Below are 18,451 nucleotides of genomic sequence, written 5' to 3' on the forward strand. Positions count from 1 at the left end.
TTCTTACATCCATCCATTCTTCCTTACTACCAACTGACCATGCAGCCATCCTTACTACCAACTAACCATCCATCCATCCATTCAACCTGTTTTTCAGTTAAAGATTAGTGTTGTCATTTTTCAGCAGCAGCCTGCTAGTATGATTAATTTTTGTAACTCATAGTTCTTACACTATTATTAAGCAATTGATCAGTCCTTTCGGCTGATTGTTGAAATTATAAAATTGTTATAGTCTAGCAGGGATGTTCATTTTAATTTTTATCAACTATTTGGATTAAGTTTTAATTGTAAAGATGAGACGTGAAATTATAAAATTTTATTCGCCAACTTCCCATAAGTATTTAAGTACTAGTATTTTGAGTTTTTTTTTAAATTTTGTTGCTTTATCAACAGTTGAATTGATCAGCTATTTTAAATCAAGTTTTAGTGTTTTGAAATGGACATCACTGGTGTCAAGACGGCAAGATTCAAATCATTCGTTTTAGTTATATAGAAATTTCAGTTTATTCTTTGATCAGATAACAAGGATTTGTTTATTTCAGGCTTTGCTTCATGACTTAATCAGCAAGAACTACGAGAAGATTCAGCGGCCCAGAGGTTCAAATAGTTCATCGTTGAATATGTATTGAGATCCCATGTAATGACAATATGTTGATTTGATGCTGTTGTTTGAAGATTTTGATGTGGCGTTTTGTTTGGACTCGCTAAGCTAAAACTTTTTGGGTAAAGTTAATTTACGGACAGATAGAAGAAAATTAATTGAACTAGAAATCAAATTTTTTTTAAATATTTGTTCTCTTTAATTCATTAATCAAACAAAACTGCGCTAATTTATAAAGTTGAACTAAGTTATGGGTTTTATAAGATATTTTGCTTCAAAATAATCAAACTGTTCTGATTTATGTTGTTTTGGTTGCTTTTACTATAGTTTTAAAATCAAGTTTGCCAACCTGATAATTTTTGAGTAATTTAGCTTATCTTTTTTAAAAAAGAAAACAAAAAATAAAGATCTCAAACAAAATCTAAAAAGGAAAAAAATCAGGCGTTTCTTTTCGGTTACCTTGAAATTGCTAACACGTTTATAATTACACAAAAACGTTTGTTTTACGATCAGTATTAGTTCAATATCAATTTTTTGGCAAATGTTTCTGACCAACGTTTGGGTTTGGTGTTTGCGTGTGCTATTATTTTTCATACAGCATATAGCCTGAGCTGTATATCGGTTGAATTAAAGTAAGCTCACTGTTACCTTGTATTTTCTATCAAGCCAAACGTGAAAGTGTCTTTACTCAATCGGCCGTGGTTAATTGCATGTGAAAGGCGACTATAGCCGTTGTTTATCGGTTGTATTTCCGTAGTGTAGTTGTTTCGCCTCTGTGATAAGAATGTATTTTATTCAGACCGATTTCCATGGGGACATTCGCTGAAAGAGGGGATCGATCCCTGCATCTTCTTTCTTGTTCCGATTGGGGACAAGTAGGCCACTATACTAGCCCTCAGTTTGGGTTTTATACAGCAAGTATTTATTCATACACTTGAGAACGTCGGGATCTGCGAGGTTCTTGCAGTTTCTTTTCTCTTCGTGGATGGATATGATGGTGGTCACTGTAGGCTAAGCAGATTGCGTTTGCACCTCGCGCCAGAATATTTTGATGAGGGCGAGGAGCGCCTTTAGAACCGGTTCCGGCGAGTTGCTTCCACATCTCGTTGCTCACTCCTCGGGCCCCAGGCTTTTGCAATTTTTCGGTTTTTTGATGGCGGACGTGAGTTGTCGAAGGGTGAAGTTGCTGCAGAATAAAGTTAGCAGAACAGGTCGGCCTTCTCTTTGTCTGATACTGCGTCTCTGAGCCTAATCCCAGTCTTGTCCGTACGAGGAGGGCTGCGTAATTGCGAGCTTTCGAACCCTCTCCTCTGAAACTTTCCTTCAGAGGAATAGCCAGTTAGCACTCTGAGCGAAAGTTAGCCGTTGGTCTTTGTCGCTCCAGTTTTTCTTCTACTCTATCGATGATCTTTCTCTTGTTATTCTCGGCATGTTGTTCTACGTCTTCTCTAACTCCTGTCCTGTCTACGTGTTTCCCGGCCTTGCTGCACTTCTTGGCGTTTCTGAATTCTTTGTACTTCTTGGCAGTGTCGATGGTGGTCCATTTCAATGGTGGTTTGCCTCTGCGGGTCACCTTGTCTCCGTCGAAGACAAAGGTTATCGAGAGGTGATCTGATCCAAGGTCTTCAATAATGTTCCGTTTAGCTCTGACTGTCTCAACCACATCGCCCGAGCATGGGATGATGTCACGGTTAGACAACACTCTAGTGGCTGAATTAGTCCATGGGTGAAGCCTGGAGTCGTTTGCGTATGAGAGGCTTTTGTCCATAATCCAGTCTTTGATCCTGTACTCCCTGCGGTCAGTGTCCTGTACTGACGGTAATCTTTTTCCACTTCTAAGGGTGGTCGTGACTGCATCGAGTCACATTCATTTTGGTTCAAATATCGGTTCTGCCATAATCGCTATTCTCACGGACAAGAGTGATGACCTCGCGTGCCATCTTAGGAAGTGCTGTCCTTTCTCGCCGAGAAGCATGTGTGGCACCCGACAAGTTTCGAGCGCCCATACGATTTGGCGCATGTGCCACATTTTGTCCCCGGATTGCGTTCTGTTCCTCTCGTTGCCATTAGGGACAGTCGCTTGCGGGTTGAGGCGGGGTCGGAGGTTGTTGCGCCATCGTGATGCACTTCCAGGTTGCGCAATTGGGTCTATAGAACCGGAGACTCCCGGGACAGATTATCTTCACATCGATACCCAACCAAATAGCAACTCGGCGCTGCTTGAGGTGTTAGTCCTATATATGGACCCGCAGCATTGCGATCGACATGGTAGCAGGCAAAGTTTAGCAGGCAATGTTAACGACGAGGCGATGTTACACCTAGCACCGAAGAGGCAAACGTGAATTGTCGAAGGGTGAAGTTGCTGCAGAATAAAGTTGGCAGAGCAGGTCGGCCTTCTCTTTGTCTGATACTGCTTCTCTGAGCCTAATCCCAGTCTTGTCCGTGCGAGGAGGGCTGCGTAACTTTCGGACCCTCTCCTCTGAAACTTTCCTTCAGAGGAATAGCCAGTTAGCACTCTGAGCGAAAGTTAGCCGTTGGTCTTTGTCGCTCCAGTTTTTCTTCTACTCTATCGATGATCTTTCTCTTGTTATTCTCGGCATGTTGTTCTACGTCTTCTCTAACTCCTGTCCTGTCTACGTGTTTCCCGGCCTTGCTGCACTTCTTGGCGTTTCTGAATTCTTTGTACTTCTTGGCAGTGTCGATGGTGGTCCATTTCAATGGTGGTTTGCCTCTGCGGGTCACCTTGTCTCCGTCGAAGACAAAGGTTATCGAGAGGTGATCTGATCCAAGGTCTTCAATGGTGTTCCGTTTAGCTCTGACTGTCTCAACCACATCGCCCGAGCATGGGATGATGTCACGGTTAGACAACACTCTAGTGGCTGAATTAGTCCATGGGTGAAGCCTGGAGTCGTTTGCGTATGAGAGGCTTTTGTCCATAATCCAGTCTTTGATCCTGTACTCCCTGCGGTCAGTGTCCTGTACTGACGGTAATCTTTTTCCACTTCTAAGGGTGGTCGTGACTGCATCGAGTCACATTCATTTTGGTTCAAATATCGGTTCTGCCATAATCGCTATTCTCACGGACAAGAGTGATGACCTCGCGTGCCATCTTAGGAAGTGCTGTCCTTTCTCGCCGAGAGGCATGTGTGGCACCCGACAAGTTGCGAGCGCCCATACGATTTGGCGCATGTGCCACATTTTGTCCCCGGATTGCGTTCTGTTCCTCTCGTTGCCATTAGGGACAGTCGCTTGCGGGTTGAGGCGGGGTCGGAGGTTGTTGCGCCATCGTGATGCACTTCCAGGTTGCGCAATTGGGTCTATAGAACCGGAGACTCCCGGGACAGATTATCTTCACATCGATACCCAACCAAATAGCAACTCGGCGCTGCTTGAGGTGTTAGTCCTATATATGGACCCGCAGCATTGCGATCGACATGGTAGCAGGCAAAGTTTAGCAGGCAATGTTAACGACGAGGCGATGTTACACCTACCACCGAAGAGGCAAATCCATATCTGTCAAAGGATGGTGATGAGAAATGCCCATGTTATCAGAAAGGACTGCGCCAAAAACGACCCCTCTCGATTCGACACAAGCTGGTGACATTTGAATACGCTCTTCCCGAGTCCAATGGCTTGCTGGACTCTTTACACCACCTGCTCACAGATACCAATGGTAAGTCCACGCCTTTACCAGAGTCGCTGGTGGAACAGCAACAACTGGCGCGCTAAACTTTGCCTGCTACCATGTCGATCGCAATGCTGCGGGTCCATATTTAGGTTATCACTTCAAGCAGCGCCGAGTTGCTAATTGGTTGGGTATCGATGTGAAGATAATCTGTCCCAGGAGTCTCCGGTTCTATAGATCCGAGGGCACAACCTGAAAGTACAAAGCTTGTAACAACAAGATAATTTGATGCTACATCATCAATTTGTACTTTCTGAAATCTTTTCGAATGAAATCTTTCAAGGACTTAGATCAAACTTTCTCCGATCTTGATTTTTTTATGCTTCTTTATCGTTATCGAATAATAAATTTTATATAACGCTTTCGAAAACACCAAGTAAATTGCTTCAGCAAGATGATCGGAAAGTTGAAGTCAGTTTAATTTTTTCTACATGAAACAGATATGAAGAACAGTTAAACGTCCTTTCTGGAAACTGTATTGGCAAGGTGGAATAAAACTTATTTTATGCGGATAGATTTTTCAAACATAATTGGACTTTAATTGGAAACTTCTGAATCTTTCGTTTTTTGAATCTTTCGTTTTTTGAATCTTTCGTTTTTGGAGCGGTGTCAACCGACGAATCTTCTGGTTTTATTGAACTTCGCCAACTTGCATTTTTTTGTAGAACAGTTCTCCTTAAAAACAGAAAAATGTTTGTGTTGTTTTTGAATAAAGCATGAGCTAACTCATCCTGCCCTTTGGGCTGGCCGACGTCGACAGACTCTAGTATGTAAATTATCCTAAACTGTGATATGTCGTATTGGCCTATCAATACATCACTCTTGACTTCAGCGACAAATACATTTTGTGAAAAGACAGTAGAAAAGACAGATCGAAACTATGCGTTAAACAAATTGTAATATTATCCTATTGTATCAGCACTGGTTTTATTCCATCGCTTAAAAGTGGGTTTTGTGATCCTGAGCTTAAAGATTTAAATTGTTTGAAAACGGCTTGGTGCTTTGGTTTTGCTCGGTTAGCTTTTTAAATTTGTTGATCAATTTTAAACTTGACATTATCAGTTTTTCCACTTTTGCTATCTTCAATGCTAGGCACAATTTTGGACGTCTTAGCTGCTGTTGTTTCACCGTTTTGACTTTTTTTGCTTAAGTAAGATGTTTCTCTGGAGACCCATGGAGGTAGACTGCTTCGATAGACTGTATCAAGGGGATACCTCTCAAGTGAGAGTTCATCCAGATGTGCCCATTCCCCGAGCATGTTGTTGAGTTTAGACCAGCGTTTTGCAAAGTGGAACACATTCTGTGTTCAATTAATGTTTTCAGAACCAGCCACTGCATATCTAAATTTTCTCCGTACATTTTTTTGCAGTTCTCATCGAACTGTTCGAGCTAAGTTTTCTTGGATAATGATCAGAGTAAGGATACAGTTTTCCAATAAAATTTTCCCATTTAGAAGATGCGATTGCTTCTGACTTGGAGGTAAGTTAAATATCTCAAGTAGAAGATCGGGTTGTATGGAAATCGTTAACTTGTTCGACATTGAGAAGTTTTTTGACTCTTAACTATCAATTGAGCTCAAAGTTGACCGGGCTCTTTCGTCTAGATTTGCATCACCAATCAACAAAACACTGATTGGGAGAAGCAATACTCCAACTACAGACAACATGCTTAGTCGTTTCTTCAAGCTCTATCGATAGGCGTTTGGTTTGCTTTGATTATAAAAGGCCAACAACCGAATGAATTTTTTTTTACAGTCGGCTGAGGTATTTATTAACAACTCCTGAAAGAACACAGTATATACAGTATAAGCTGAGAATTCGGCGTCGAGAAAGGATGGGGCGAACCAGGTTTATTAAGTTTCGTGCATTGAAAAGTTTTTTTTCTTCGATCTTCAGTTGATTTTTCAAGGTTTCTCAGGAAATTTTCGCTAAGACATTTTTCTTGAGACTTATCAGAAGTTTCAGCGATTGGATTTTTAGACGTGATGTGTGAACATCTATTTCAATCAATTTTTTGTCTTTCAGTCTTGCGTTTTCATCTATTTTTCGTCTTTTGTCGAGCTTCTTGATATGAAAACTTGTTTTCGTAAGATTTGGGCAGCGAACCTGTTGAAACTTTTTGAACATCCAGAGCGTTTTGTAGCGTGGCTAGAACAGTTCGAGGTCTCGCTTTTCCTAGCTGAAGTTTACCTAGCCGTTCAATATCAGTTATTGTTGTGTTTTACGACAGATGTCAAAAAATTGCGGACACAATTGAATGATCAGGCTGCAGCAACTGTTTCAAGTAGTTTTCAACAGTTTTCGCTGCTGCGTCAAGCCTTATTTTAACTAGATGATGTGATTTTTCTAGGAAAGAATGGCCATTATAACTCTTACTAGCAGCACATACTTTGCCTTGCCCGAGATTTGTTGAGAGCAGTTAACTTTTTTAAATACGAACAACTGCACTATTGAGTTTTGTCCTTTTTTCATCAATTTTTTGGCCCCATGTCGCTGATCTACGAAGTCTTCAATTGGTTTTGTCTTGATGAGAACTGAACTTGTGAATGCTTCTTTCGCGGCTCAGAGGCCGTTAGTTGATCCTGTTTTTTTTTAAGTGTGCTTTGTAAATCTGCTTTCCACAACCTGTTCTAATATCTATTTAGCTCATCTTTGCTCGGCAACAACAAATTTTTTATCGTTGGATAATCGTCTTTCGAGGACTTGGTCGTCGCGTTTGAAGAATCAAATTTTCTAGGATGTAAGGGAGGGAAAAGATTTTAATTAAATATACCAAGTTTCCTTTCACCACTGGAACTTAACCGAGGTCGCAAGAAAACTTGACAATCCTTAAAGGGAGCAAAATAGTTTAAGGGACAAACTTTTGATCGGCTGTGATGTACAACAAATTTCCAAGTTGATTTTTGTACTTTGACGAAAAAATTTTTTCTTTGACGGTTTATATCCGGAATAAAAAGTCGCGTAGGGCTATGCACATATAACCGGATCTCTGAAGTCCCATCGTAGACAAGGGCTATCATGTTCTGGCTAAATCTAGTTTGTGAAAGATTGCTCCTATTTGAAAGGTTTATCACAACAATTAGGCTAATTTTTTGTAAGTACTTGACTAGTGTTTTCCAAGCAGCAGTAGAAGCGTGGTTGATGGTACTCAACTTCGATTGTGTTGCTGAGCTGATTCTGTTTGCCTCTGTCCAATAGTCAAACCTTGTCCATCAATTGTTCTTCTCTAATAGAACCCTTGTCCATCAATTGGTTATCGTTAGACCTTTTTCCAGTGATGAGCGAATTTAGATTAAGAGTAGGCTATGTAGTTTATGAATTGTTGTGGAGCCCAGAACACATTAATTATTCTCAGTACACTTTGTTGGAAAAACCAAAGAGAATAAATTGTTATTCGAAAGCGCACAAACCAAATAGAACATAAGTGTAATAGTTTGCTCAAAAATAATTCGAAAAATAGTTTTGTTTTGCGATAAAAAATGAATCAAATTGTGGAAACCGCGCAAGGTCTGAAGGTGCGCGTAAGTGCTATCTAAAAAACATAAGGTCAAATTAAAAAATTAGGTTGAAAAAAGGAAAATTGAAAAATCTCACTTTCTAATAGGTTGCACTACAAATTGCAGTGACGCAAAACCAGTGAAAAATTCTGTCGAGGAATCGGCGTCAAAAAATGGACTTGTCCTAAATTGTATTGACGAAATTGCGTTCATACAATTTGTTCACATCCGCCATGCAAAGAAAGTAAGATATTTGTATGTATTTTGTACTTTTCGGATGCCATAAAAATAGGCTCGATAGAATTGGTGGATAATTGGTGTAAGAGCTAGTTTGATTCTTCGTAAGAGAGAAAAGATTTGGTCGAGTTTTCAAGGTACAGGGGAAGCATATGATTGGTAGCATAGAAGATTTGTTATATTTTTGGCGATTCCTTGCAATTGATGGCTATAATAAACCCCTTGTAAGTCACCAAGGTTATGAATATGAAAGCTCTGCAACTACGCTTATTGCTTGTTAACTTGTCGTAATACTAGCTGGTTAGATAAGAAATATCATCTCACTGAAACAATTCTCGAATGAAAAAAATTTGCAAAGATAGTAAAACTATAATTACTTTTTTTTTTCGTTTTGATCAGCAAAGGATTAATCTATGACGTCATTTTATAGCATTGATTTCAGATTTGATATGCCATCTTCGGATCAACGCTGGGATCACGTTAGTTTTTATGCAATGCGGATGACCAGCTGATTGATGAGAAGCGAAATCATATCTTGTTTATAGGTGGAGCCTCTCAGAAAAGACGTCTGCGAGCGAGTGAGTATATTGGGAGAAGAAGCATGGATCTCTTACGATTTATAGAAATCGTTTGATCCAGCCATCGCCTAGTAATAGGAGGGAACAGTTGCGGTTGATGGATTTTTAAAATGAGATAATCGATCCTAAGGAAGATCGTATCGTAGGGGATAGAGTGAAGCATACAGTAAAATCTTTCAAGTGTTAATTTGAAAAGATGTTTCCTACAAGACTGTTCATATCAGGACGAAGCCACGATTGATTGTCACCACTGCCCTTTAACATATATGAAGTAGTTTGGATTTAAATATTTACCTTCTGTTTAGATAAAATCGTAAACGAAGTTGTTTCAATTGTTTTCAAATCTTCGCTCCACTCGCTCTCTAAAATAGATAGTGATATGCTTAGCATCTAGAAACATATCAAACATGTCTTCCCTTAATTCATTTCAGATTGATCCCTGAGCAGGATTAGTTTGCCGCTTACGCATTTATAGAACGATGAGCATTTTTCAAACTTCTAGCTTACGAAAAATGTAGATGAATTTCGAAGGCGAAAGAAATTCCGCCAAAAACTGAATTAAAAAAAAACTAGCACAATGTAGGACAAAGAAATCAAAAATTTAGATTTTAAATTTTTTAATCAAATCTTGGTATTGGAAATTTAATGCGCGTTCTGATGAAAGTCGCTAAGACTGGGTTTCAATTTTTGCCTATGTTGTCCTTGAGTTTTTTCTGCTTGTGTATGAGAAGTTCAACTTGAACATGTAGTATTTATTGTAAGGATAGGTCTGAATATTCTGTGCCACTTGCCTTGCACAGCAAATGTGAGTCATTGCCTATTAGACTAGTCGGATCTTGTTAACTATCCCCCCTCCCTATTGCAAGGGGGATAGTAACAAGGTACAAAATTCGTATATGCTGTACTGTTCAATTCTTTCTTTATAGGGGATTCGGTATAAGGTACCAGGGGGGGGGGGGGGGCGATGGTAAACAAGATCCCGCTAGTCTGTTGAGGCATTCCCCCCATTACACTAGAACTTGTCTCTAAACAATGTCTCGATTTACATTAATAATTGTTCTGCATGCAATTTAGACGGAGAAGTTAATCAGCCAAGTTATTCCTCTCTCTCTGGCAAACATAAAAGAACTAATGAAGGTTTGAGATTAATATATGTCTATATGTCTTTCCTCGACCCTTTTTCGTGTCATCGAACAATTACTTTCATACATGAACGCCTTTTTGGTTTCATCTCGCTTAAACCCTTTTTGTCAATTACCAATCATTTACGATGTTTCACATAACACTATTTGTCGCATCACAATTTTAATCAGATTAATTGACTCTTTTCAAGGAATTACGAAATAGTAAGTTCATCATCCAAAATGCACGGGCAGAACGAGAAAAAGGAAAATTGATAACTTCCCTCTTCGTGGATGTTGCCTTTTTTGTATAAACTTAATTTTTTGCCATATTTTCAAGCTCTGCTTTGTATTCATGTCTTACTTCACAATTCCCTTCTTTTTCCTTAATTTGTAATTTCAAAAGGAGCGATGAAAAATTAAATTCATTTTAAGTTCAATGGTTGTGTTGTCCATCGCTATCTCCATCTGATTGCAAATTGTATTTTTTATAATCCATTTTACGCGGTTTTGGTAGGCAATTCCAAGTTTAGATGCGTTTTGTCAGCTATGGCTATTGTTTGTATTAATGGCCTTTTTGGGGTCACGTAATGTCACTTGACTAGTTTGATCCAATTCCAATCAGAGAATCGGTCATGAAGGAACGCTGAGTAAGATACTGGGAGATTACTTGTTTGCAAAAATATCTCAAATCGTTCGATTGTATGGCAAAAAAGCCACCCATTGTGTTGAAAAGGAATTAGCCAGGATAAGCAATCTCAGTTGCTTTGGACGTTCTCCGGCGTTTTCATGTGTGTTTAGACGGATTTATGGGCGGTGTGCGATTATGAAGCAATAAGCGGAGCCAGTGAAGCTCAGCTGACAGATGCGCTGGACAAACACAACACCACCACCACAGGGGTACACGACTTAGCCTTGATGTTGATTCATTGGCCAGAAAACATGCTTGTTCCTAATCAGAGCACAGCAAACATTGAGAATGTTATCACACTTGCGATAAAGTCTGAGAGTTTTTTTCTTTTTTTTTCTGCAGTGATTCGGTAAGTTTATGATTCGGCTTCAAAGCAGTTTACATGGCAGGTTATCTTAACGTGGTAATGATTCGATTGTTTGAGTGTTTTATTTTCAGAGCGAGCACTCAGGAGTCAAGGATAATGGACAGGTGGCCCAGTCTTGGCCGAAGATACCCTCCAATGAGCATATTAAAAAGTAAGGAGAGAATACCGAACTTCTTGCAGCTTCGTAACTTGAACCCTTTTCAGCTTTAAAGTTGATTGAGCAACATTCAAATCGAAAACTAAAAGCCTATTGTAAACTGGAAGTTTTAGAGAACGTTTTGTGTTTTCAAGCTTTTCTATGCATTCAGTTTGCTTGTTTTGAGCAATGGAAAGCTTAGCCAGTTTTCATAATCAAGAGTTTCTTTTAAAGTCAGGTTCCCTTAGTCTAATCTAATCCAATGTGTCTTAGCTTGTCCAGTTGGCTGTCTTCGGCTCTCAAGATGCGTTCGGTTGGTCTGCTGTCCATATGACATGATTTAAATGGTTTCGGCCAAGTAATCGTCGCAGATTGTAGTCTGTTGATTGAAGAAGCTGGTCGGTCGTTGTAGTTGTTCATTGTCTATTTTCGATGGTTTCTGTTGCGCAGTTGATATTTGGAGTTGAGCTAGTCGTCAACGTTATCCAAGTAGTTTCAGGTTGAAGCAGTCGGGTTAAACACTCATTTATATGTCGAAAAGATGAGAGCGTAATAAAATTTATTACCAGATTAAGGAGAGTATGTTCCCCTGTAAATTAAAACAGTTGTTGACTATCGGATAACTGTTGTTAAGCGTTTCAAGCATTACGTATTACAAATGGAGTTCTGAACGAAGGGCTATGTTCAAACTGTTTCCTGTTGCTGTGTTGTCGTTTGGGTCATTATTTACTGGCACGGTTTGCTGAACGTAAACTTCTGGACACACAGGCTCATTCTGGACGAGGTTCATTGTGGAATTGAGGAGTTCCACAGCGGGTTGTTGTGTTGCATACTACATGGCCGCCTGATTATATCGGGGATTCGTTGCTAACTACTGGCCATAAGCCACGAGGGGTTGGATTTTCCAAAATGCAAGCTGTTTTCGAGGTCCATTTTTGTCGTCGAAGCAGAGTTGGAATGATCTGTTGCAGAAAGAGTGTCCAAATATGGAATGCTATTTGCTGGGCGGTATCAGTGCTGTTGGTTGAAGATCGAGGGTTTGAAGCCATGTTAACTCGAAACTTGGGATTTCCTGTGCAGTCAAGCTTTTGTATTCCTTTAATTTCCTTGTTTTGTTACACGAGCTGTTGAGAGTTAAGTTAGTCTGAGCCAGGTACTAACTGTAAATCTCGAGTGATGACAAATTTGTGTTGTTTCTAGTCGTTGCATGTTTATTAGCGGGCAACTAGAAGAAATTGTCGACTGCAGTACATATATGTTGTCCGCTAAGAAACCTGCAACAACTAGAAACAACACAAATTTGTCATCACTCGAGATTTATAGTTAGTACCTGGCTCAAACTAACTTAACTCTCAACAGCTCGTGTAACAAAACAAGGAAATTAAAGGAATACAAAAGCTTGACGGCACAAGAAATCCCAAGTTTCGAGTTAACATGGCTTCAAACCCTCGATCTTCAACCAACAGCACTGATACCGCCCAGCAAATAGCATTCCATATTTGGACACTCTTTCTGCAACAGATCATTCCAACTCTGCTTCGACGACAAAAATGGACCTCGAAAACAGCTTGCATTTTGGAAAATCCAACCCCTCGTGGCTTATGGCCAGTAGTTAGCAACGAATCCCCGATATAATCAGGCGGCCATGTAGTATGCAACACAACAATCGAACCCGTTGTGGAACTCCTCAATTCCACAATGAACCTCGCAGTGGAAAAAATGTTCAACTCGCTGCTAACGTCTCGTTACTGTTACTTTGAATGTCGGAGTGCGTGTTGGCGAGGCTTCCGGTAAATTTCGTCGATTGTACTGCTTGAAAACGATACCATTTGCAGTTGTTTAACTAAAATAATCATTTAAAGTTCAAATAACATTTTGTTAAAAGTAGGTTGAAAGTGAATATTTTTTCTTAAATGCACATTCATCCCATTTGTTGCAGAGTGATTGCTTCGCTGAAGCCAGTGGTGAGAGACTTCAAAGACCATTGCTCCCTCCTCAAGGCCTGGATCCGACTGCTCAGTCCCAAGATAGAGGACGGAAACAACTCGGGAGTGTCAGTCCAGCAAAGTGTGCTCGCTATTGTGATCAAATGCGAGAGCCGAGTGGAGTCGTTCGAAAATGATATGACCGACTATTTTGCGAGAAGAGCCAAATTGGTGTCTAAAGTCACAAAGTATCCTCATATTGTAAGCACTGCCTCATCAAGTAGAAACTGTTAAATAACCGGATTTTTTTATCATTCAAGAAGAGCTTTTGTTGAGGCTTAATGAGTTCCAACTGTGATTATTAGAAACTCTAGGCTTGAAGTAACGCTAGTTTAACCGCCAACAATAAAGAAAAGGGAATTTCTGTTCTTTTGTTTTTTTGCTGTATTCTGTTGATTAATTTGTGTTTTAGAGTGACTATGTAGAAGCAGTGAAAGAAACAGACGAGACCAGTTTCGCCAGGTTGACTAGATACATAACGACTGAGATCCTCCATGCCCAAGTAATGTCTAACCCTACTATCCTTTTCCAAATGAGTTAGCTCGAACAGGTGTGCTGCAGTTTTGTTTACCCTTGCAATTAGCAAGGGTATTGTTATCGTGCATTACGATTTTTTTTACCGTAAAGAGCTCTGCTAACAGAATCAAAAAAATATGGTCTGGTCTGGTGGGTTAATCGTCGGTAGTGCAGTGAATGCTTTTTTCAGTTGTGCAAGTGTGTGTTCGTTCAATAAGATTTTTTGATGTGCCAAATATGTTTAGCAGATTTTCGTCTATCCGAGTGTCGGTTTTTTAAAATATTCAATACGCACCTCACAGACTCTTTTTGACAAAACCTGGTGGATTTTTTTGTGGTGTTAAAACAGTTTTCTTCCAACGTTCTTATAATTTTCGTAGCGAAAGAAAACATCGACTGAGTTGAAATATCTATAGGTCTTGGGCTAGTTTTTTGGGATAGTTTACCGCAAGCTAATTTAAGTTCCTAAAGAGAAATACTTAAATTTATTGCGGTAATTACAAGTTAGATCATGGCTATCCAGTTTATGCAATTTTTGTTCTAGAGCTTTGTATAATTTTTGAAAGATTTTCGACTCGGGTTGAATGGGGTTTTCTTCAGTTTACGTACTTTAGTTCAGCTGATGTGTTATCACATATAGTGTAAACAACGTTCGTTATCTATTGGGTAGATAAGGTTGATGTTTAAATAATTAATCATCGTCTTTTTTACACAAGCATAGCTTGTGTTATTGTATGAACTACCTTTTTTCCAACCTAAGTCGCAAATTTTGTTGCGATGCAATTGTTAGGACAAAATGTGTTAATTTGAAAGTGTTCATTTTGATCAATAACCAGCAACTAAGTACAGCCAATGCTAAAAATATTAACACCGATTATTATTGTTCCGACTTTATTAGCGAAAGTAACGGAATATTTGTGCTCGGGGTGGTTTTTATTCTTCAGACAAATTTCGACTTTTCAACTAGTCATTTTTGACGGAATTTTTTTTATAGCAATCAAAAGGTACTGTTGTTCTGAGATCAATTTTGAAAAGATATTTCATCTGTGATTACTTTTCTTAAAGTTATGGGGCTTAAAAATTGCCATGTTGGCCAATTTGGAACAATTAACGCGCGATATATTTAGCGTTATTAACGCGTAAGCGAAGAGTTAATCCGTCTTAGAAATCGTTCCAAATTGGTTGAAGGAAGCTTATCTGCCATAATTGATCTGTTACTATGAGACAAATTTATCAGTTTGTGCTTTATATGGCGTGTGGGGGGATGATTTGCACAAAAATCTCAAATTAAAAAAAAATCATTTTATTTTAATTAACATTTATTTTTTTCATGTTATTACTGCTCTATAGACCTTGAAAGGCTGTCAGAACATACAGGGCTTCGCCCTGGTACGAGCAGTTTTATATTACAAATAGCACTTAAGCTTAAAGGTATCATGGATCTGTAACGCAGAGGTAGGATGGAGACCCGCAACAAAATAAGAGGGTCGAACCTGGGCAGGGTCGGATGTTTCTAATGAACTTTTTCGTATACTAGCCAAAATGCGTCCGCTATATTAATTGAGGCATATGCAATTTCTAATTTTCTTTCTTTTTGAAATTGACTGGCACTGTTGATGCATAGTAATTGCCTTGCCTCCCTTAAGAAATTCGTAGACCCAAAGTTTTACTCATTCAGTTTTTCCAGTATCGGTCATGTTTTTGCTTTTGTATGCGAAGTGCAACTTCGCCTTTGTGTTAATTTTATCAATGTTATCGGTTGTTACTACAGTTTCGTCATCTATTTTTGAACTTTTCTCAAAGGTCAAATATGAATCTTTTTAGGGGCGTTTTTTTTACTTCTGAAGCTAATGTTTCAATATTAAGCTTCTTTTTAGTTTTCAATATCTTTAGAAATTGTTCTGCATTTTTTCAAGAATTGGAAAGGCAAGGACACTTTCTCACTGTCTTAAAACTTTGCGATACCAGCAATACCAGTAATAACTGATAAGTTACTTAAATAGGTCTTTGGACAAAAACAAATTAGTTAGTTTGTTATTTAAGAAAATTTATCTCACAAGACTCACTTAAAATTAATTTCTTCAAAAATGAAAAAGAAATCTTATCTTCAAAAGTTACTGATAAATATTTGCGGATGTGACAAACTGTTAGAGAACACTTAAGAATCATTCAAGCCAGTGTTGTCCATGTAAAAAATTGTAACTATAATTAAAAATTAATTAAATGCAATTTTTTTTACATGTAGAACAAAACAGATATTTTTAAGAAATTGATTTCAATCAGCAAAATGAAACAACTGCGCTATTGTGAAACACTAGTAGTAAAAACATTAAGGAGTGGATGGAAAATCAGCTTCTGTTTCTCCAGTATCAAGCCAGCAACAGGGTAGTGTTACCTCGTTGAAGTACCACGGTGAGCTGCTAAGTTAAGACGCAGCTAACCGAGGATTGCGGAGCAAGCATCGTTTAAAGAGGCGACCGGCAACAAGTTTTTGATAGCGATCGGGCACCAGCCACCGAGAGCTTCGAGTAAAGGGGATGCATGAATTCGTCAAAACCACCACTGACAAAATACAAAAGCGTAAAAATGTCATAAAAAAAGTTTTCCGGGAATGACAGGTTGTTCCAAAGAAACATTGACAGTGACATACGAGGCCACTGGCGCAGTGTGCTTTGGTATGGAGCACGGATCTGGTCTCCATAAATGAGTAGTGCGAACTAGAACAACATCCGAATTAAACAAATTATTGCCCTCAGAACAATGTCTGGCTGTGTCAAGATGACAAATATTGATAACCTTCACTGGGAAACAAATTTCTTGACTGTAAAGACTCACACTGATATGCTGGCAAAAACAGTTCTAGTCGGATGCCACCAGAGTCATCGTTCCGACTATCAGACAAAGCAACATCCAGTTGAACGACTCATCAAACCCACATTCCGCACCACCTACGGTGTTGAAATCCAACATCTGGATAAGTTGTAAAAGCTATTACAAAGCTCTGAAGGTTATCCATCACAACAAAGTTCAAAACTGCCTCAAACATTGAAAGGTAATGGAGTGTGTACCGCCTGAAATAAATGATAGTGAATCTAAATTACCGCGGATAGCGCGCATACGGCTTGCTCAGCTTCGCTCCGGGTACATTCCGCTCACTAATTCATACCTGAGCCGTTTGGAAAGTGAGGTACACCATTCCTCTCCAGACTCTAATGAAAAGCCGCACGACGTCCATCATTTATTTCACTGCACCCGAAACCCGACTGGCCAGACTACTGAAGACCTCTGGCTTCATCGCCTCGAAGTTACTGCGTTCCTCAGACTTCATATCCCGAGGGAGCTGGAGAGCTGATTTCCCTTTTAGAATCAAATCTCAGTCAAATAACGACGAAGATGCTGACTTCTAAACAGCACACATCGACAACAACGAAGAGCTGACTTCGAATTATGGATCAGCAATACCTAAACGAATCCAGTGGTATTCATGTGACCATTTATGTGGCATATCCCAACTATTCTGCCGGGAGAAAAGGGAACTGGGCAGGGACTAGCGAAACTCAATCAACCTTCATCTCCCACGGAGATGAAGTACGGGAAAGCAATGGCAACCAAGAACCAAATCAAAACGAAACTAGCCTCACAAAATCCCGCAGATGATGGCGTTGGGCGTAGCTACTACAAGAACAACTAAGTGGGATGAAAGAAATGTCGGCTTCTTCACAGGGGTCTTTTTGGATATCTTCCGGTCGTCGGAGATCTCAAGGATGTAAGCAGTTGAAGTTCCAGCTAGAGAGAGGGTAATTGGTTTAACAAAACTTGCAAATTCAAAAAATTGCAAATTCGGAAATTTCACTGCAGAATCGGAAATTGCATATCATCTGTTCTTTGCTTTATTTGTGGGTAATGTTTGGCACCTATTAAGCGTATGTGGTTAGTGTATGAGTGTCCTAATCTTTAGGTTGCTTGTGTGAATCCCATATGCAGCCAAACTTTTACTAACTCGAGACTTATTGCACTTTATAGAGTTGCTTTTGTCGTGTTCTCGCTAGCGTTTGCGAAGCGAAGCTACGCCTCACTGTCAAAAAATGAACTATTGTTGTTCGGAGTACTATTGTGTAACTGGTATGACAAAATAGCTGGGTGTTGCTTGATTTTATGTTAAATTCAAAAATGATGGTTTAGTAGCAAAATTTCGAACAGTTTGTCTTTCACTCATGCATTGTTCCAGCTTTCAATTTTCTTAACCGAAATATACTTGATTGAAGTAATCGGTCGGGAGCGTTCAACAGTGCCGAAGAACCAGTGTTGAAACTGCAAATGTGTTCAACAGTCGCAAGAATTGATCATATTTGGGGATTTTGATTTTTTTCGGCAGTTTGCGTGAATACTGTTTTGTTTTGGAGCCAATCTGAGAAGAAAATTTGACAATTTGCTGATTTGATAGCTTGTTCAGAAAAAATCATGACCCCGCGCTTGGGGAACTCTTGTTTATTTGACAAGTGGCATAAATTAAAAGGAAGTTTTTTTCTTTTTAACTTCCATCCTTTTGAATATAATTACTTTAAAGTGATTTGGGATGAGAAAAAACAGTATTCTAATGAATTTTTGGCTCTGTTGAACAAGATTACTTTTTTGGGCACTGTTTTACTGTCCTGTACTGCCCCAATCGATCACTTCATCTGATTGCAGGCAAGAATGCTCGACTGCGTAGTGAAAAACTACGCAAAGATTGTTCGTCCCAGAAGTGTGGAGGACAACCACAGTCGCATGTACTAGACTGACTAAATAAGATGAAACAATTTTCTGACAACTCTGGAATGTCACATACAGCCCTGTACAGTACCAGAAACCAAGACAGTAACAACTAGTTAGAATGGAGTAGAAAACCAACCAAGTTTCTCCAACCAAGAAAGTACTCCTTGAAAAGTGGCAGTCTTGTACAGAGTCAGTTAATATGATCGACCGTGTATATATGTGAGACACTAGTAAGGTCGGAAGCAAATGAGCGTAAATGCAGGACTTTTTTGTTGGATTTTGA

The 18,451-nt window shown here is 39.3% G+C and overlaps 2 protein-coding genes across 3 annotated transcripts in view; both read left to right on the forward strand.

Annotated features, from left to right (window-relative positions):
* The window catches only part of LOC134840658 (uncharacterized), a 198,447-nt gene that overhangs the window by 136,121 nt on the left and 43,875 nt on the right, over positions 1-18,451 (forward strand). The gene's annotated exons all lie outside the window — the stretch shown is intronic.
* LOC134840662 (proteasome activator complex subunit 3-like) lies at positions 9,563-18,438 on the forward strand. The gene is made up of 6 exons (XM_063856630.1): positions 9,563-9,734; positions 10,520-10,618; positions 10,848-10,927; positions 12,852-13,098; positions 13,310-13,399; positions 18,103-18,438. The coding sequence occupies exons 1-6, from the start codon at positions 9,729-9,731 to the stop codon at positions 18,187-18,189; spliced, it is 609 nt and encodes a 202-aa protein (XP_063712700.1). The 5' UTR covers positions 9,563-9,728; the 3' UTR covers positions 18,190-18,438.

This window comes from Symsagittifera roscoffensis, chromosome 2 (assembly GCF_963678635.1).
Source record: "Symsagittifera roscoffensis chromosome 2, txSymRosc1.1, whole genome shotgun sequence".
NCBI classification, from domain to species: domain Eukaryota; kingdom Metazoa; phylum Xenacoelomorpha; order Acoela; family Convolutidae; genus Symsagittifera; species Symsagittifera roscoffensis.